Below are 21,385 nucleotides of genomic sequence, written 5' to 3'. Positions count from 1 at the left end.
GCTGAAGCATTGTAGGGCTGAAAACTATGTTCACTGATCACGATTCCAGGCGTATACTGCAAATAGTTATGCAGTGGTACAGCATTGTTCGGTGCATGACATTCAGACAGAAAACAGTCGAAGCAAGATACAGTGCTAATTCTGAACAGACAAATGACACACAAACAAACTGCCTTTTGAAGTTAGCCCGTGATTGGTAATTGACGTTGAACGTTTCATGGAGAATGCTTGCAATGGAAAGGAGAAAAATCCAGAGAAAAGAGTTGGTTTTTAAAAAGTGGTCACCAACAGGGAATCGGACGAGTAGGCAAGGCAGCATGTCTATGGAGTTTGAATGAATAGCTCATGTGAAAGCACTCCAGAGGCCAGCATCAGAAAGGGCCCTCCCACAGCAAGTTGTTTAGCAAAGTCAGATGCAAGTAGTCCAAAGGAGAGAAAAAGGTGAAAGACGCTATCCCAGCAGAATAGAGTGCAAGATGGATTCTGAAGAAATTGCAGGACTATGGGCCTCATTACGACCCAGGCGCTAATGGGTTAACAGCGCCATAAAAGGCTGCGGCGCCGTTAACCTATTAGCACCTAATTACGAGGTCCCTTTGCGGGACCCGACCTTAACGGCTGGTTTTACCAGCCGTTAAAGTAGGGACCCGCAAAGGGACCTTGGTGCTAAGTACGGTGCTGCAATTTGCGGCACCGTACTTAGCGCCTTCCCCATTCCTATTGAGCCCTATGGGGAAAAATGGGAATGGGGAAGGGCCATGGAGGAAGGGGGAATTACCGCCCCGCCAACCTTGTAATGGGGTGGTAATTCCTCCTTTCTCCATGGTGGAGTCGGTAACTTACCGGCATGGAGCACCATGGTCTTCCGCCAGGGTCGTAATGAGGCCCTATGTGCTGTGAGGAAATGCATTGGTTCATCTTATTCTGGTTATGCGAGGTGTATGGTGCTGCAGTGATAACAGTAACGCCCAATGTCACCCTTGTGTGTGAACTCAATTATGCTAGTTGTATAATCACACTTTTTTAACAAAAAGGCAGCACACGTACAAGACAGGGCCACAGTTAATGATCTACCCGTGTTCAAGTGTTTCTTTAGTAGCTCCTGTGTGACATGTGCAATGCCCCTAAACCCCCCCATGTTGCAGAAACCCATGCAATCTCAGGTGAGGTTGGTTTTTCAAATCTTTAATAGCAGCACTGCCGAATCAATACATTAAAGACCATGCAGGTTCCCATGAAGTTCCAGACTGTTAACCTGCCAAAATTCACTAACCTTTGTACACTGTATAGTACATTGTTTTAGTGGAATGAACGGAAAATGTCACAATCTCACCATGGATGATTTCAGTCTTCCCCAAATAACACAATAGCAGATTATAGAGCCTGAATGTTTTACTGTGTTACTTAGCTGTGATTTCTCATTGCTAAGAGTTTGTTGAAGACCTAAATAACAGTATTTATATACATTCTGCCTAACCTATGTTAAGAGAGCTCTTTGTGTGCTTACGTGGCGCCTACACCATTCTCACACTTCCTAGGTCTAATAGTTTGGCTGTACTGTGCACCAGAATAGGGTGGCCTGCAGGGATCTGTCCACAGGGCTTATTCTTAAAATCCACCTTACTACCCAGCTACCTTTTACATTTCTGCCTTCAGGCACACGCATTCAAAATGTTCTCTTCAGCTGCACTGGGCCTAATACTAATGAGGACTAGTCTTTCTCACATAAACATACATTTAGCAGTTGCATTAGGTTCACTTACTATTATGTTTCCCATTAACAATCTTTAAGCATAAATGTGCATTTTCTCTAACGCACTGAACTCCCCCTGTCATTCTGCCCCACAACCGATACACACGGGGACTCGGTTTGGCTTCCTGTGGTTGCCCCTCCAAACTCCACATACCACCAGCATGTGTATTATGGTGTGGCCTAGGCTTCCATAGTGAATACACCAGTCTATTTTTAGGATGGCATATTGGTTCCAATGTTTTCACTTTATAAGTATTTGTAGGTGCTTTTAGGATAAATCTGCATTATTTTCATTTAGCCTGAATGTCTGCCATTGCAGCATACTGTAATAAACTTCAGTGTTTCTTTTTTCAATTTACAGTTATTTTTGGTTTTACTTAATGTCTTAAACTATGATTTCTTTGGAAAGTGTGGCCGCCACTTGGGAGTGATGTCATCTCAACCCTACATGCTTAAATGTGCTTGCCAATTCAAATTCAGGCCCTGCCACTGACCAGCAATTTGTAGCTTTTCTTAGTGCCTATCCAGACTTTTATTTCATGACTTTGTGTTAATTTACCACTATTAACATCTTTATTTTCCATGGACTCATTACCAGCTGATGAGTATTTGCAGAACATTGCTACAAAGAGCGTTGTATTACAAATTCTGACCTACTTGACAATTTTCTGTAAAGTGGCTGAATAGCTTTGACAAATTCTAGGTGGTTAGTAATTTGCATTAACTTATACTAAAAACCTCACTCTCCTCTAGATCTGCAACTGTGGCACTCTAATCTTGAGTCTTCAAGATCTGTTCTAAAAATCAGTTTAAATCTTCTGTGAGCATTACTGCTCGGTTAGTCAACGGCATATTCTAGAGTCAGACCAGTTAATATACCCGATTGTGGAATGCAAAAAAGGTTCACTAATCTTCTCCTTGACAGTGGTGGCTTATGTATGTAGGTCTTTAAGGAGGGGGACCAGTTATTACAGGCAAGACTATTCTCCCTATTTTGTAGCAGAGTAACTATGTGTTACTTATTCAGCTTGGGGGACTGAATAATGACAGCTATTTTGGTTATTGAAACTGCAAGTCCTGAGACAAAATCATTTTCAAAGTTGCCATCTATAGACCAGCTCCATGTCGACCTCTAAATTATTGTATATAGTGTCAGAGATTTGGGGGAGAATGCGTTGTACTGAGTCTTTTTTTCTTTTTTTTTTTTGTTAAATAATTTTATTATCCATATTGTTTAAATACCAACAGTAATTAAAAACAAATCCGTTAATTGAAGTACATAAGAAATAGCATAGAATAATAGTCCAAATGGCTATTAAATATTAAGATTCATACAGGAAACTGTGTATCAAGAAACAAACGAGATGAAATACTTGAAAGTAGCTCATAATCTTTAGAATACCTTCAACACAGAATGCAATTAACAGTGCATCAATAAATCCAAGCAGCATTTAGAGTTAACGTAGACCACAAATGACTAAACCAGACACATGAGGAAGATTGATGCGGATTTTCAGAAAGATGGTACACTGAATACATACTTACACAGAGGTATTTAACAAATGTAATGCATCTCTTGGCGCCTCAGTAACCTAGACACCCACCCTCATCAGATGTCAATTGACCAAAATGTCAGAGGTAGCGGAAGTGACATCACACACCAAGTGATATCTCAGTAAGTGGCATTACAGGACCTTTTAACTATTGTCACCTGAAGTGGCATGAGACATTTGACCCTGGTAACATCCCATAAAGTGAGACAATTTCACATGTAATGGTACTGCCATCAAGTGACACATTTTTCTTCAAATGCCCATGTAATGCCAACCTATGCCAAGTAATGCATCATTAGTGTGGTACAGCCACCATGAGCATGGCATATGATTACAAACGCGGATGTGGAGATCTGTGCATGCAATTCATACAGCACTGAGCCTAGACAAAAACTGCTGTTTTTAATGTTTTTGCCTGCTTCCACAGGTGTTGGCTGGTACCCCTGGCAACCCCTAAATGACATCCATACCCTTAACTGGCATTACTCTTCTGAACTAGCATTCTGTACCCCGCCTATAAAGTGCAAACCCATTTTTCAGTCCTCCCACATGGAGCTCTCCAGTTCCATGTAAAAAATGAGCTCATTCCCTTCTGCATTGTCCTGTTTTTGTCCTTTCATTCTGGTGTATGTGTAGTTTTTCTTGTCCCATTACAATTGCAGGTCCCATAGTGGAAAGGAAAAACAGTTCTAGATAAGCAGTTTTTTCGACCCTGAACAGCAGGAGACATGTGCCCACACTGCTCAGTTTATTTTCTTTTTAATTGAGGCCATGAATTTTACCTTCTTTTAAAATGGATTTAGAGAACCATCCCTTGGGGAGTGCTCTGTGGTGCTACCCTAGCTATTGAATAGGGTTGAGACTTGGGTCCAGCCAAACTCAATCATGGTAGTATTGCAGAGCATAAGGCAGGACTTGAGCCCAGGGTGGAATCCTTGTGCAGAACTCCACCGATCATGGCCAGCTAGGGGACAGTGTAGTGGACTTTACATGGGGGTGGTGGGTGGAGGTTGAAACGTGTATGCAAACACCCCGAGCCCCTTAATCCGATTTACAGAGAAACCACCTCTAGGGTTCTCATATTTGCTTGGCCCACTTAAGTCAAAGGCCGGTTTGCATTGGGTCCAGAGGCAGCGTGTACAGCAGTAGTATTTGGGTTCGGATTTGCGTCCAGCTAGACAATGGTTCTAAGCTTCCAGACTATTACTGAAAACTTGAAGCTGGATGACGACCATCAGTGGTACCGCAATGAGACCACCCCACAACTACGCTGAGCTGGGCAGCAGCAAAAAACACCCTCATTCGAAGGTAGCAGACGACTTGTGGCGATGAGGAAGATTCTACTCCAGGAAAGCTCCTCGTTGTGTTTGAGAGCAGCAGCTCTAGGTTGAGTATTGGGCCACAAGCTGAAGACCTGTGAAGTTCCTAGCCAAAAATAGTAATGGGGACTGTTACACCGAAGATTCCTTGCACAAAGCTGGTCAACCCACAGGATGGTTCTGGGATGAATCCCAAGGCTTCCGCATACAGGGGTCTCGACTGGTTGGTACCACCAGCCCATGCATAGAAACACTGAGTAAGGTCTGGATCTGGAGATTGATGCAGAGAAAGTCGGTCAGAGAGGGCTTCACTGGGACTCGGCTGGAGGCAATGCTGGATGTCTTCAACTGTCGTCCTCTGGTCTTCAGCGTGCTGCAACTCTTCAGAGGTGGTCTTGGCTCAAAACAATGATCTGAAAAACAGTTGCATCCTACATTAGAGCTGGGGTCGTCCCCAAACCACAAACTGAAAGGATCTGCACCATTCAAACTGTCTTGCCCCAGATCTGCCCAGCAAAGCTCATACCTCTTTTTTTCAATATCTCTCTCTCCACTTCTACTTTCCCCACGTCTTTTAAGCACGCTTCATCACCCCAATTTTAAAGAAACCTACTGCTGACCCACTTATTGTTTCAAATGTTCATCCTATTTCCCTGCTACCCTATCTCTCTAAATTACTTGAACAGTTGGTCTAGTCTCAAGTTTCTACCTTTTTTTTCCTTGCTCTTCTATATTCCCACAATTACATTCTGGCTTTCGCTCTCTTCACTCCACAGAAACTGCTCTTTCTGTCTTGGACTTGCATAGTATTCTAAACTCATCTCTTCTTATTCTTTTGGATCTATCTGCCGCGTTCAACACTGTCGATCACTCCCTTCTACTGACGTCTATCTTCCTTTGGTTTCATGGGCTCAGTCCTACCCTGATTCCAATCTTATCTATCGCAAATAACTTTTTCTGTTTCATGGGCTGGCAAGTAATCTAAATCTTTTTTGCTTGCCCATGGTGTTCCGCAAGAGTCCGTCTTAGGCCCTTTTCTGTTCTCTCTTTACACTTCCCCTCTTGCTGCTATTATTTCTTCCTTTCGTTTATCACACCACTTTTATGTTGATGACACTCACATTTTTCTCTCGTTTTTTTTTTCTTTTTCTTCTGAGATTCACCACACTTTCTGCTGGTCTTTTGGCCATCAAATCTTGGATGTCTTTTCACTATCCTACACTTAATGCTGGGAAAACTGAGGTTCTCCTCTTCCCTGCCAACACCCTGTCACCTCCTCCCCCCCCACCCCCCTCACCCACTCTCCTTTAGTTCTTTTGCCCATCCCAGCTTCCAATCTAGTCTATGGCCCAAAGTCATTGGCTCTACCTTGTCTCTAGTCTATCCTTCTTATCACATTTCTCTAACTTTGTGAACTTGCCGCATTCACCTACACAATATCCATGAAGCTTGTCCATTTGTCACTTTTCAAGCTTCTAAATTGTTGATTTCCTCTGATCTTTTCCTGAATTTTACTCGTCCTGCCTCTCTAAAATCAGTTTTTAACTTTTCTATTAGTCTCCTTTGTCTCCTTCCTTTCTGAGACTCTATCTCTTCTTCTCTTGCTACTCTTGGCTGGTAATCTTTTCACTCTCAGCTTAAATGTAATTTCCGATGCCTCGTCTTCAAATGCCTCTATGGTCTTGCTCCTGACTATATCTCTGTCCTGGTATCTTTCTATACCCCTACTTGTTCTCTCTGCCCCTCCTCTCAATTTATCTTGGTGGCACCTCACCCCCCACCCCGCTTGTGCTCAATCTCGTTTTCATACTTTCCCTCTTTTAGCGCCCTTTCACTGGAACACCCTCCCTTACTCTCATCGTTCTATGTCTATTCTTTATTTCGTTAGTCATTGAAGTCTCACATTTTGCAACGTGCCTGGTTGAATGTTTTCTTATACATTTTTGCGTATTCATTTTATTGTACCGTTCCCTGTTCTCTGTACAGCACCTTGGCTTAAGGCTCTATATAAAACACAAATAAATACAAATACACCTGGCTGGAGTGTGGATTGGGACTGGACAGTCCCAGCCCCCTCGTCCAGCCTACCGCTATGCCCTGGAAACTCGAGAGTTTCACCTAGGGAAAGGCCATACCATATATGACACTTCCTGACCTAAGAAGGCCAATGGACAAGGTGGACAAAGGACAGGGTGGAAAAACACGTGGCACAGCCGTTTTCAGTACATGGTACTTAACATGGCATTATGCATTAACATGCAAAAGTGCATGTGATAAAAACGAAAAACATGGTAGAAAAATATCCTCTCCCACCAGTCAGTCTTGGACACCTCATAAAAGTAACAAATGAAACAAAACAAGAAAAAAAGCAAACGAAGTACCCCTGCAGCACTTCACCATAAGGTGAGGTGTGCTACATTAAAACAAGAGAATCTTGCACATTGCACATGGTCCCCCTGCACTGGTGACTTTATGGACTGACCAGTGCCACTATCTGCGAAGGGCTGAGCGAGGGAAATTACTTTACTTACCTCTAAAAAGTTCGCCCAGGGCTCAAAGCATAGCAGGAAGTTGGGTGTTTCATTGATTTCTATGGAGAGAAAACTTTAAAAAGATTTTTCTGCATGCCTTCTCATGACGTTCAATTCCATAGTTTTTTCCTTTTTCCCTCCAGCACTCCCCAAGCTCATTCTTTTCCCCTGTCCCACAATGTTAGCTAATTTACTAAACACTCATCCCAATTACTATTTTATTTATTGTATTCATTAATAAAGGCACAACAGCCCACGGGCAGTGAGGTGCTTTTACAGAGATCAAATACATAAATAGAGGAGGATGGCAAATACAGTGCAAACTGACATTAAGGTTTGAACGAGCATAGCTTAATCAAACAGCTTCCCCTACCCCACAGACAAGTAATTTCTCGGTATTACCCAAAGTGACCTTTTACAATTGACCTTTTGTTATAATTGACCTAATAGTGGTGGTGCTAATTGACCTCCTGCACAATTGATCTTTACCTTTTATTTTACTTTATGTATATATATATATATATGTGTGGGGTGGGTTTGGAGTAATAAATAATATAATGGGATTGGGTAGGGGGTTCCAGGGGTTTTTGGATTGAGTAGGGAGTTGCAGGGGGTTTTGCCCCCCGCATATATGTCCAAATTGACCTTCATTTCATGATCCATTGTGCAGAAAGTCAATTCTCCCGTGATCAATTGTGAAAAGTATACATCCAATTTCTCAGAGGCTTTCGTATGGTTAACCCTATTTTTAGAAATCCCACAGAGGCCAATCCCACTACGTACGACCATCCCAGGCCTGTTTTATAAATCCTGCCTTCTACCAACAGCCCAATATTATTCTGTAATCCTTCCTCACAATCCAGGCCCTTTCTGTCACTGCCACACAGCCTACATCTATTCTGTAACCCTCCCCTGACAGAGCAGTTCTCCATCCCTCCCTGCAGCTCACAACCAATATGCAACTGTAAGTCTATTTACCTTCTGTTAACCTCCCACCTTCAAAATTTAGAGTAATTATGCAAGATACACCCAGAAACACAACCATTGTCCTGTAAAGTTTGAACACAGTCCAGGTTCATTCAGTAACCCTTCATCAATGCCCCTTTGTTCTGTAGCTAGCTTATTCATCCTTGGTTCACCCAGAGACTTGTGCAACTTAAGTCACATCTCCAGTTTCTTTTGTGGCCTCCCCCATATATAAACTTTCAGTGATCAAATGTGCACACTGTACCTCCTGCAACTCTTTGGGCTTCAGTTTACCTCCCCCAATTCCCTTTCGCTGCAACTCTTGTGGAGTCCATTTTCCACCTTCAACATTGTGTCATAAAGCCCCCGCCTTTTTACTAATGAGCCACCTTTACCATTTCTTCTGGTCTTTTGTGTGAACAATTGATGCACAGTCGTAATGCCTATTACATTACAAAAGTAACTTTTTTGAAGTGTTTTTTGAAATGCAAAAAGGAAAGGGGGATACAAAAAAAGAATGCTGCATGTGAACATCACTTCATTTCCATAACGATTGTTGGCCCTTTCACTGCAGAAATAATCTGTGAAAGATATGTGCAAATACAGTGCTAATATATTGTGCATGTTTTCTTTCTGATAATAGTTAACAGAGGAGATTGAGCAGGTGAATGCTGCCAATAAACAACTGGAAGAGGAACTGCAGTCTGTGGAGGGCAAGAAGGATTCCATCACCAATTGGGAAGCACAGATCACTGATATCTTGCAATGGTAAGTGTAGACCTGTACATTAGGCACTAGACATCATGCAGTGGTGAATTTATTTCACAGTGCACAGATGAGACATTCTATAGTAAGCGTTCCTGAAGGCAAATCGCAGGGAATGAACACACTACAGGAACAAGAATGAGCACATGACGGATCATTGATAACCTGCATTGGCGTTTCTCTGCACCAGGCTCATGTAACGAAGGACATGAAATGATCATTTTGGATATAAGGGACTGAGTAGGCCACTAGGAAGTGCAGAGAAAATGGCTACCATGTAACATCGTTCCAGGTGTGATCCAAGAACACTGTCACGGAAGGTCGCCTTCTCTGAAACCGATATAGTACGATGGGCAGAAGTGACACGCCCCTTAACAAGTTGCATTAAGGAGTAGGTGGAATGTGGGGTGAATCTGGGCTGAGGTAAGGCTCACACCGTCTGACAAGTTGACATGCACCTAATATTGGCTTAGCACTGAAAGGAGCGTGACCTTTTTTTATTTTTTTAAACTTTCTTTATTGATTTTTCACATTAATTAAATACAGGGTCCATACACCGGCCATCACAAGCAAAGAAAACCCTACATCCCTCCTCCCTCCCCTTTTCTTTTTTATTTTATATCCTTTTCAGCCCTTCAGCTTTGGTGTGCTCTGGAGCCAGTACTGACGGATTACTTTTCGTGTCCTCGAGAGGTTAGGTTGTATTTTGGATTGGTTGTTGTTGGTTGTGGTCTGGCGATGAGGCTTGTGAGTCCCAGTTAGAGGACAGCAAATAGGCTATGCATGGGCCCCATATATCCGGCGGACGTGCGTGTAATGGCAATGTTTTAATAAAGCTGGTTTCCACGTCCTGGCAGTACGTGATGTCTTGTAGCCAGCGTTGCCAGCTTGGAGGCGGGCCTTTCCCCCAATTACAAGGAATTCTTCTGCGGGCTAGGATGAGTAGTAGATTCGTCAGTCAGTGGACTGCGTCCGGCAGGTGGCTGGTGAGCCCTAGCAGTGTTATTAGAGGGTCCGCCTCTAGTTTTGTTCCGATGATTGCTGATGTTTTCTCTAGGACTGCATTCCGGAATGTGGCTATTGTGGGGCATATCCACGCGAGATGTATAAAGTCTGCTTCTGGTGCGCCGCACCGTCTGCATGCAGCGGATTCCGATGGTTTCTGTGCATGGAGCTTTGCCGGTATGTGGTATACCTGGTGGAGGAAATTGAAATGGATCTGGTGTTAATTGCCACTTTTTGGGTGAGACAGAGAATATAATTCCAGTCTTTATCAGTTGTCATGGTATTCAGGGCTCTTTCCCATTTTCTCCTGAGTTTGGTGGAGTCTCTGTGATCAAGAGGGTACTTTTATGTTTGCCACCCTTCTCCTTGAGCTTGTACCGTTGCGTGTAATAGTGGCCAAGTAGAGGGCTGGTCTGGGAACGTGGGGATTTTAGCTCGGAGGGTATGTCATAGTCTGAAGTAGATGAATGTCTAATGCATTACTGCTGCCCATTTCACAAGCTTGTTGGGGTGAGAAAAATGTGCCGTTTGGGAAAAGATCTCCGGAGGATTTTATTTGAAGTTTTTCTGTCCATTGGAGGAAATTATTTTCTGTAGTGAGCGGTATTCCTGGTATAAATTTCACCGGAAGGGGAATATCTGCTTTGGATTCCGCTCTTTGCCATCTTTTTCCATATTGGATATGTTGTATGAACGATATTCATCTGTGTTCTGGGTGGCTGCATTTCGCCAAAGATCGCGGCTCGGAGCAGGTGAGGTGTTGCCAGGGCGCTCTCTATCTGGAAGTGAGGTCTAATAAAATGACTAGCATACCAATAAATGAGGAATTGGGCTTGGGTAGCCCAGTAGTAGTGCTATATATCTGGGAGAGCGAGTCCTCCTTGTATCACCGGGAGTGTCAGCTTAGTGTATGCCACTCTTGCAATTTTGCCTGCCCACACCAGGTCAAGGATCACGCTTCTGATGCGATGTATGAACTTCTAGGTTAGGATTAGTGGGATGTTTGAGAAGAGATAAAGTAGTTTTGGAAGGATGACCATTTTAACCAAGGCTACTCTGCCCCAAAGTGTGAGTGGGAGTGTTTTTCATCTGTTGACTTTGTTTTGAATGTTCCCCAATACAGCTTCATAGTTATCTTACATAATATCTCGGCAGGATCTGGACATGAGTATCCCGAGGTATCTCACTTTTGAGTGCTGCCATTTGAAGCCATAGTCATTAGTGAACACCTTGGTGGTTGCCGTCAGTGGGAATGTTATTGATTTTTAATCCTGAGAAATTGCTGAATTTGAGTATTGTGCATATCACTGGGTTTAGGTTTTCAGCGGGATCTTGAAGAAATAGTGCAATATCATCTGCGTAGAGGGAAACTATCATCTTGTGTGGGCATAGGGAGAGTCCTCGATGTAGGTGGCATAGTCTAAGATCGGAGGCCAGGGGTTCCATTAACAAGGCAAATAGTAATGCTGACGGGGGGGGGCAGCCTTGTCTCGTTCCTCGTCGTAGGTTTAGTTCAGTTGAGCGTCTGCCAATTGTTATATAAGAAGTGGGTTTTTTATACAGGAGGGCAATCAAGTGTATGAAGCGTTTGCCGAGGCTCATACGATATAAGACTGCATAGATGAAGGGCCATTCAACTGAGTCGAATGCTTTTTTGGCATCTAATAGTACTGCTACTGCCTGGTTCTCTGGGTCGAGTGCTTGCATCACGCTGAACATTCTTCTGATGCCAAACGAGGTATTCCTGCCTGGTACGAAACCTGCTTGATCTGCCAGCACTAAAGCTGGCATTAATGGGAGAAGTCTCTTGGTGAGAATTTTTGCTAAAATGTTGTTGGCTAGATTTATTAATGATGTGGGTCTGTAGGACGCACAGTCGTCTTTGGGTTTGTCGGATTTATGAAGTAGGATGATGTTGGCCGTGTAGAGTGTTGGTGGAAGTTGTCCTTTAATTAGGGCTTCATCGTAGACTTGAAGCAGTAGTGGTGCCAGGAGGTCTGTGTAGGCTTTATAAAATCCGTCTGTTAGCCCATGTGGACCAGGTGCTTTTGTGTTCGGTAGCTCTTTAATCACTTCGGAAATTTCTTCAGTAGTAATGAGCTGGTTGAGGGGTTCTCGAAGTTCAGCATTTGTCCAGTACAACTCGATCGCGTCTAGGTATTGTCCTAGTTCTGTGGGGTCGGCGGTATAATGCGACTCATAAAGATCTTGGTAGAACTTGTGGAAGGTCTCCACTATTTTGTCTTCGGAGTAGACAGGGTTTCCTGTTTGGTCAAGGACGGATTCCATCGTCGCGAGTTCCCTCTCCGTCGCTATAAGTCTCGCTAGGAGTGCCCCAGGTTTTTGACCCTCGCCGTATTGTCGGATCTTATGATGCCTTGTAAGAAATTTTATTTCCCTTTCTGCTGTGGTTTGGAAGGTCTCTAGTTCTCCTTTAAGCATTGCCAAAGTTCGAGGGTCATTAGCGGAAGAAAGAGTGTGTTCCAACTCCTTTAGCTTGGTTTCGCTCGCAGTCAGTTTGGGTATCCCATTTTCTTCTGCTAGGTAGACTCCTATGATATAGCATTTAAACGTTTCCCATAGCTTGCCTGCTGAAGTCACAGAGCCCTGATTGATTTCAATGAAGGATGTTATTTCGACACGTAATTCGTCTGCAAATACCTTGTCCTGGATGGCTCCGGGTTTAAATCTCCAGTGTGGTCTTTTGGTGTCTTCTCGGGACGTGATGCACTCAAGGGTGACTGCTGAATGGTCTGATGGCGACCTGGGAAGGATGTGGCACTCGCCCCATTGATATTGGCTGTCGGAGGAAACGAGAAGATAGTCTAGTCTTGAGCTAGTTTTATGGACCCAAGAGTAGTATGTATATTCTCGGGATTCTCTGTGTTTGCTTCTCCAAATGTCTTTGAGGTCATATGCCTTACATATCTCAGTGATTTTCAGACTTGCTTTTCAGGGGGGAATCGTTGTGTTGTGGGATTTATCTTTGCACGCATCTAGCGGTGTGTTGAGGTCTCCACCCCCTCACCCGCAGATGGTTTCGACTTTCTTGTTTGATTCCAAATGGGACATTATCCAGTTGAAATTATTGGGTCCGTCTGTATTTGGGCCATAGGAGTTTGATTATAATCTCTTCTCCATCGATGGTCCCTTGTACCAGTAGCGACCTGCCTTCTGTATCTTTCTGAGTTTGTATTAGTTTGAATTTAGTTGTTTTGTTTATTAGGATGGCGGCGACTTTTGCGTATGAGAAGGATGCAAAGTACCTGTGGCAGCCCCATTCCTTTGCCCACATGTTTTCGGAAGTAGGGTGTAGATGCGTTTCTTGGATGAGGGCTATATCAGTTTTGTGTCTGCAGAGGTATCGCGTTATCTTCCTCGTCTTGGTGGACTGGTTGCCGCCTTTAATATTCCATGTTATTAAGTTGAATAGGTAGGTTCTTTTGTCTGTGTTTCAGCTTGGTATTTGAGTACTAATGTGCCTTCTGCTGAGCTGTTTTCGAGGCTCCATATTTGTCGGCTTGTTATTGATTGTTGGACGTCCAGGTGTTGGCTTGGTACGCTCCAGAGGGGTTGGGCTCGAAATGTCCTGTTCTGGTCCGGTGCAGGTTACCCTGTATACATTCTTAAACTTGGTGTTCCCCAACTTGCCTGTTCTTCCCCCCCTTCTCGCGAGCAGCCCCCAACTTGCTTGTCTCCTTTGCCCTCCCTATTAGCTCCCACCCTGTGAACTATAACTGTGCCGTGCAAGGGGCGTTGGGAGCGTCCCAAGTCGTGTGGCTCTCTTCTTTTATTTATTGTTGATTCCGGTGGGTCTGTTACGATATTCGTTATCATAGTCGGATTCGGGTGCCAAGTTACGGCGGGTTTCTCCGTGCCCTGTCCCTCTGCGATAGCCGTGGGATATTGTTGGGACACCCACATCCAGCTCCATCCAGGTATGCATTGGTTTCTTCGGGCGACAAAGAATTGAACTTTTCCTTCATTTTGTATTCGAAGCCTGGCAGGAAAGAGCATTGAGTAGGGTATCTGATTATCACATAGTCTTTGTTTTACACTCGTGAAGGATCTTTTTTGTGCTTTAACGGTTGGAGAGAAGTCTGGGTAGAAGTGGATTGAATCACCGTCATGGTGTAGACCGCGTTTCTCTCTTGCGAGTCTTGAAATCGTGTTGCGATCTTTATAATTAAGTAGTTTTGCTATGATTGGACGGGGTGGGGCTCCTGGGATAGGTCTCGTGGATGGGATCCTATGAGCCCTTTCAATGACGAACAGTTGCGATAGTGCTTCTGACCCAAAGAGTTCTGTACACATTGTTTCGATATAGTCTTCTGTTAGGCAGAAACCTGTGCAGTTCCCTCTGGGACCACTGCAAAAGATTTAAGACTACAGGTGTTTGGCAGTAAACCCTCTTGGTAGAAGTCTGTACCACACAGATTCACTTGGTAGCTGTGGCTGAGCAGTCAGACCTCCCTCAAGAAGAGTTAGGCAGTATACAGAGTATTCACAATAGGTCAAAAGAACACAGTAGAACAAGTAAACACTGACCAGAGCTTGGTGTATAAGAGATATAATTATTTATTTAAAACCACATCTAGAAAAACACACAGGCACTAATAGTAAGCAATTCAAAAACACGGTCACTAAAAGATATACACTCCCTTAGAAGAATATTAGACAAGTCTTAAGTAAAGCCCCACTTATTTTCAGCCAGCGTTGAGCGCTTAACGCAGATGGCACTCTAATAATTTGTTTAAAAAGGGAGAGAAAAGCAGAGTATAATATGAAACCGATCCCAACGCTTTCATAAGAACAAAACAAGAGAGGGAGGCAAGTAAAACCGTGAAGTTAGAGTTCAGTAGGCCGGATCCACTTTAAGAGGATCAGAACGAAATGTGTCCAAGTTCACACTGTTGAAGTGCACAAGAGTCTTGCAAAGGTTCAAAAAGAGTTGAACCAAAAGAAAGGGACCAGTTAGAGGGTCAAGGCGGCCAGCCCAGTCCAGAAGGTTAAGGGGTTTATTATTACCTTGTAGCAATCTTTAGAAAGGGAGGCCTGGCGGACACGTTACCTTAAAGTGGTGAGAATACTCCAGCGGGGGCAGTTGTTCCTGGCAGCGGATGCAAGTCGGTGCTTCGTCCGGGGGAAGAGAGGATCTCGTCGGGGAGGAAGACAGGAGTCCGTTGCACTGCCAGGGAAGAAACCAGCCGCAGAGTTCTGAGGTAAAAGGAGCGGTCCTTTTATTCGCGGTCCAGTGGTAAGTGGCTATCCGGTTACCGGGGTGCTTGGCACGGGCAATTCGACCACAAACCGGTCTGTGGTGCGAAGAAAGAAGGTAAACTGGTTGTGCCCACCAGTCAGGGGAAGAAGCCTCTCCAGCCGGGAGATCTTCTCTGTCGTCAGGAAGTGGTGAGTCGGTTCCACAGGGCTCCACCGGTGGTGTCGTCGTGGTAGGTCGGCTCAGCTTCTCCCTTGTCGGATTCTCAGTCCCGTGGCGACTTCTGAAGTTCCAGTCCCCAAAGCCCTGCTTTTATGCAGCACACCCCCATTCACTCAGCCTAGCTGTCAATCAAACATGCTTAGTGGTGAGCCAGCCGGCTCACCACTTGGGCCAATCACACAAGAGTGCGACTTGAGTCACCAAGTTAACTCAGTCCAGGGTGCCTAAACCCCCTCCCACACCCCCTGTGGTACCCAGACAGAGTGGCACCACTTTTGGAGGCATCTGTGGAGAAGCCCGCCAAAAAATGGAACAAAGGGCTCGACTTGGGTTGGAGTCACAGACGAGAACACAAACGCCATTTTAGAATCGAGTCCTGGCAAAAAATACCAACAGGCGAATTAATATTAAATAAATAAATCGGCGGTATATTAGAGGCTATGAGAATTAAATAATTAAAGTTGGTAGCCTCGAACAATGGGAAAATCCCATAGGGATATATTCGCCGTCGAATATATAAAAAGTAGTTTCCACTGCCACCAGCCAAACCTCGATCAGGGGGGACGGAGACGTGCCCCTTTGACTAACAGACCACGGGGCAATCGAATTGCCCCGACCAGTACGGCCACAATATGATGATTTGTACTGGTTTCTGTTCATAATTTGGGACTAGTAAAGCCAATGGTGACTTTACATGCCCTGGGAGACAGTAGTCAGTCCCAGGGTATGGAGTCTATGGTGGGGTGTCACTATGACACCCCTGTGTTACTGCACTGAGGGTGCTGTGTAACACACATAGTAAAAACACATGAGACCCTATGGAGTAAAGGACTCCATAGCCCATAAAACACATTAACAGTCAAAGGAACACCAAAAATCATGTCCAAGAGTGGGAGAAAGAGTCTCACTCTTGGCAGGAGAAAAAAACAAACTCCAGAAATCCAGCAAAGCTGCTGGGGGACTCGCTAGGTTAGGAAATTCAGCCTAAAGAGAGAATTCTCCCTAACACCTTCCATTTTTGTTTGTTGCTGTTGTTCCCTGACCCCTACAATCCTCATGTTTCTCCTAGAGCGCCCTCAAGGTTTTCGTTCTTTGTGTGTACTGCTTTCATTTGTGTTTCCAAGTTTGTCACTCTTGCTGCCAGGGACCTTGTATTGTCGTCCAAGTCGGATACTTGTTCTACATTGTCAGCGTGCTTGTCTAGCCGATGTAATTGGTCCACCTTGGAGGAAAGGCTGTCCATTTTACTGTCAGGGCCTCCGATCCCTGCTTTTAGTTCGAGGAGAATTTCTCTGATGTCTAGGGATTGGTGGGGGTCATCTTCGTGGGGTGCCTCTTGTGATGGGGACCCCGGCCTGCTGTTTGGACGAGAAGCTTTGGACATGTTACCCGCTTCAAAGTTCAGCTTGCGTTGTAGCTCGTCGGCTTTCCCCATATTGTGGTTGGGTAGATTAAGGGGGATCGGAAGGTGCTGGTTGTAGAGGCTGGGCTGCTGGCGCAGGGTGATGTTGATCCGTTGTGTTCGCTTTGTCTCCTTATGTGTGTGGAGGAGAGAGGCCAGGGGGGCGCTCCTGTTCTATGCTGGTCCTGGGGTTGTGATTTCGCCTCCCACCCTGATGGGGTGTGCTTAGGAGTATTAGGCCGTTGTTCACTGTGCTCGAGATCGTGTGAGCTGCGTGAGTGCAGCAGGGCGTGGTAGTTAGTATATTGAATTGAGTGGCCTTGTGCTCGACCCCAGGGTGTTTGATTTATACAAACAGTTAGTCTCGCCAATATGGCATTCGGCGTCAAGCATTGACAGGGCCAGCTGTGGCGATTATGGGCTCACTCCCTGTGCGTCCGCTGAGCTTTATCAGCGTGTCTCTTACAGAGGAGGGGCTGAAAGTCAGGACCAGGCCCCACTCTCTGGGTGCCGCTGTGGTTTTCGGTACAGTCTAGTCACAGTTTAGTTTGTTACAGCAGTGAGTGTGCACCCCCCGGGCCTCCGTACCTTAGGTCTGTGCTGATCTTTTCAGTGTCGCGCCATTGGGCCCGGCTCTCGGACTGCTATGGAGTTTGGCTGGATGTTCCAGCCTCTGGTAGTAGCTGTTGGCAAAGAAGGCCGCGTCTCAGTGGTGCTGCAGCTGTTGCCTCTCGTCTCCGCCAAATACCGATGGGTGGAGAGTTCTCGTCTCCACGCACCGCTCGCTGCTGGCCCTGTCTCCTGAGCGCTGGTGGAGCTTGCCGGGGACCTCCCGCAGGCGTCTGCGGCTTTGCCAGCAGCCCAGGTGAGTGCCTTTCAGCAGACGCGGTTCCGATGTCCTGCTGGGGCACCTCTCGCTCGTGTTCCTTTATCAGGATTTTCCCGCTGGGCGCCGCAGGGTCTGGTCAGGCGTGCCGGCTGGTGTCCTCGTTTTACGTGTTTAGGTTCTGGCGGTGGGACTCGTTCTCATGCCCTCACAGCGCCGGCGTGTAGCTGGAGGACCTCACGTAAGGGGCTGATGAAATGCGTCCTGAATGGTGTCTCCGATCAGTCCTCCGGACGTGCCTCGAGTTCTTTGAATGATCTCTGGGCTTATTTTCACTGGGGGGTCTCGGGCGGTGGCGAAGTGTTTGCGGCCCAGTGCGTCCTCTTTGTTTCTGGTCCGGCCGCCCGACGGGGCTTTCTCCCCGCTCTTGGTTTTCCAATCTTTGTAACTTTGGGGTCGGGAACTCTTATGCTTCTCTTGTCAGTTTTCATGCATTTTATTTGGGTCTAATACCCGCCGGAACAGGATCGATTAGGCAGGATTTATCAAGAGCCACACGGGAGCTCAGATGAGAGCGTCCATTTTGGTCGGCTCTCTAGCACCCTCTAGGAGCGTGACCTTGAATAATTTCCCTGCAAGGTCTGTTAGACCAGTGATTGAGAGCTTTTCCAACTGTGGAGGGGGGGAGCAGCTGCGAGCTGAAAAACGTTGGAGGGCAGCCCAAAGTAGACCATAGAGGACCATTTCTACCCCGGGTTGCTTGTAGATGCTTAGCTGCCAAGCTGCCTGCCCTCCCCCTTTGTAAGCCCCCTTGTGATCTGCTTCCCTCATCGTTTTTGTCTCCCCCAACCCCATGACTTGCAAAGCGCTCTGTTGCTTCCCAAAGCTAGGTCTAGGCTCAAATACCCTAAAAATAGTAAATGTCAGTGATAGGATTACAGCAGGGTGACACTAGTTATGGAGGGACCCCTACACATGGAGAAGTGTGGAAGACTCAAAAGGAAGCAAGGGAAAGTACATTGTAGTGTGGTGGAGAAAACATAAGACCCAGTTAAATTGTAAGGGTACCTGTAATACCACATGTCCTCCAGGTAAGTGATACATGAATATGCAAAAAATGGACCTTGGTAATTGAGGCTAGAGAGATCTAATTTGCATTCGCTAGACCGTTTTGGTCTAAAAAAATAATTTTTATTTTCCAATAGAGCACATACATTCATATACATTTGACATCTTTTCATTCATTTCACCATCCATTCACATTCCCATTCCACACATCCAGTTATTAATTTGTACAAAAACAGGTAATTAAACCCAATCGTGAAAAAAAAAAAACACCTCAATGTAAAATTTTGTTCCACCAATTACACTTTTTTGTGTGTAGTTATGTGTAATAGCAATACAGCTTATTCACAAGATCCAGGTGAACGATGTCTTTAAGGGCATATCTCCAAGTACACTTTATGGAGGTAGTGTCAACAATGGAATAGATCCTTCATGCTCCCAATATGATTTCAAGGAGCCTTTCATGAGACTGGAGTCGCCTAGTAATGAGACGTAAATCTCTTTCTGGTCACACCCAGCAGACTGGGACGGATGACGACGGCAGTGATCAGCTCTGTCTCGAAGAGAAGAAGGAAGGCTTCCTCTACCAACGGTGCAAGGCTAAGAGGAAGACGGTCCTCGCGGTGCCATTGCTGGATGACATCTGGGACGAGAGACTTGCCCTCCTCAAGAACCCGTCCACGACACCTGCCAAGAGGGACCGGTACGAGAAGTACTGGGTCCCCGATGCCACCCCGTTGTGCCTTAGGGGACAGCCGACCACGGATTCGGTCGTCTCAGCAGCGGCCAAGAAGAAAGCGGAGGGGGGGGGGCATCAGCTTCATCTTCAACTTCCCCACCGGGCGGCGAGGGAAAGAAGCTGGACGCCGTGGGACGACGAGTCATCTCGTCAGCGGCAACAACGATTAAGGCAGCCAACGCCCTAGCGATTGTGGCCTGCTACGACAGGGAATTGTGGTACAAGATCGCTCCCCTGTTGGACTTCCTCCTGGACGACAAGAGGGTGGAGGCCCTGGCCACCCCACAGGAGGGTGAGGTGGCGTCGGACCACGCCATAACTGTGGCCACGGACATTGCTGACACAGGTTTCCGCCAGTTGGGCAACAGTGTTTGCCTTTGATGGCGGGGGTGGCACAAGGCGAGGGATTTCTGCCAGGAAGTGCAAGCCAAGGTTTTGGATATGCCTTTCGACGGGAACAATCTGTTTGGAAAGACAGTGGGTGAGTCGCTGCAGGCCATCAAGACCGACACGGTGACGGCTCGGGCCTTGGGAGTTCTGCTGCAACGGCGGCCGCCCCTTCCGAACTCTGGAGGCAAGCAAGTTGCCTCCAAAGGATTCGGCGGCGGCTCCTCGACCTACCGTCAGTCGGCCCGCTCCTCATCGCAAGAAGCCTACAGGGGACGAGGCAAGTCGGGTGGATCTCGCCGTCGTCGCCAGGGAGGCCAAGGAGGCAAGGCTGCTTCCAAGCGATACTGAATCCGTTGCGTCGGGCCCCCACCGAAGCACCCCGGCGAAGTTAGTCAGCGTGTGGGAGTCCATCTCCACCGACAGTTGGGTGTTGGATGCCCTGGCCCACGGACACACTCTGGAATTTCTAAAGAAGTGCCCCCGAATTCCTCCAGTGGCCAGGAAGGAAAACCACGTCCCTCAACTGCTGTTAGAGGTAATGGCGATGCTCAAGAAAGGAGCCATCAAGCTCGTCCCAAAGAGGCTCTGGGGCTCCGGAGTATACTCAAGATACTTGCTCGTCAGGAAGAAGACAGGAGGTTGGCGTCCCATCCCGGACTTGCGTCGGCTAAACAAATACATCAAGGCACAGAAGTTCCGGATGGTCACCCTCCAGCACGTGCTGGGCCAGCTGGAGGAAGGCGACTTCCTATCGTCGTTGGATTTGGAGGATGCGTACTTTCACATCCCCATCCTCAAAGGACACCGAAAGTTTCTCAGGTTCGTAGTCCAAGGGCGGCACTACCAGTTCAAGGCCCTCCCGTTCAGATTGAAGTCTGCACCCCGGGTGTTCACCAAGTGCCTGGCACCAGTGGCGGCGCGGCTGCGCCTGCAGGGGATCCACGTCTACCCCTACCTGGACGACTGGCTCATCCGAGCAGGGACAAGGGAACTCACCGTCGAACACACAGCAAAGACCGTCGGGCTGCTCACGGACCTGGGATTCTCCATCAACTTCCCCAAATCCCACCTGGTTCCGTCGCAGGTCGCGCTTTTTCTGGGAGTATGTCTTTCCTCCTTTCCCCTCTTTTCCCTGTCGGTCTGGTCATCCTTCCCTTTTGCTATGGAAAGGACTCCTTTTAGATTTTGCCCTAAGTGTAGGGTCAGATATCCTTGGAAGGACGAACACAGGAAGTGTAACGCCCGTCTCCCCCTAGAGCATGACGAGAACCAGTGTGCGGTGTGCAATCTCCTTCGGCCCAAGACCCTTAAGGAGCACTGTGTAAAGCGGTGGGCCGCGAACGGTATGTCACGCGTGGAGCCCCTCCCCGCCACGCCAGCTGAAAGTGACGTGGGTACTTCGGTGACCAAATGTCCAATGCGGATGTTATAGACCTTGAGACGGACACTTCTAGGTCCACCATGTCCGTCCCCGACCCTTCCAGGCTCGACTCTGGTCTTGCTACAGGGACTACACCGGCGATGGGGGCGTACAAGCGCATCGCACTAAGCACACAACCCCTACGCCAATTTCAACGCCTTTGTTGAAAAAGGCAATAGCGCCAACGGGGCCGCCGAAAACTTCGCCTTCC

The 21,385-nt window shown here is 46.6% G+C and overlaps 1 protein-coding gene across 2 annotated transcripts in view; it reads left to right on the top strand.

The window, feature by feature from the left end:
- The window catches only part of LOC138566955 (serine/threonine-protein kinase MRCK alpha-like), a 2,642,347-nt gene that overhangs the window by 1,053,637 nt on the left and 1,567,325 nt on the right, over nt 1–21,385 (top strand). For both annotated transcript variants that reach the window (XM_069644738.1, XM_069644739.1), the window contains exon 17: nt 8,766–8,890. In XM_069644738.1, coding sequence (XP_069500839.1) covers nt 8,766–8,890 — 125 coding nt within the window. The remainder of the gene's footprint in view (nt 1–8,765; nt 8,891–21,385) is intronic.

Source organism: Ambystoma mexicanum, chromosome 2p (genome assembly GCF_040938575.1).
Source record: "Ambystoma mexicanum isolate Mex_15411 chromosome 2p, UKY_AmexF1_1, whole genome shotgun sequence".
Lineage (NCBI taxonomy): Eukaryota > Metazoa > Chordata > Amphibia > Caudata > Ambystomatidae > Ambystoma > Ambystoma mexicanum.
Note: the sequence above shows the minus strand (reverse complement) of the source record. Positions and strands in the feature narration are given on the sequence as shown.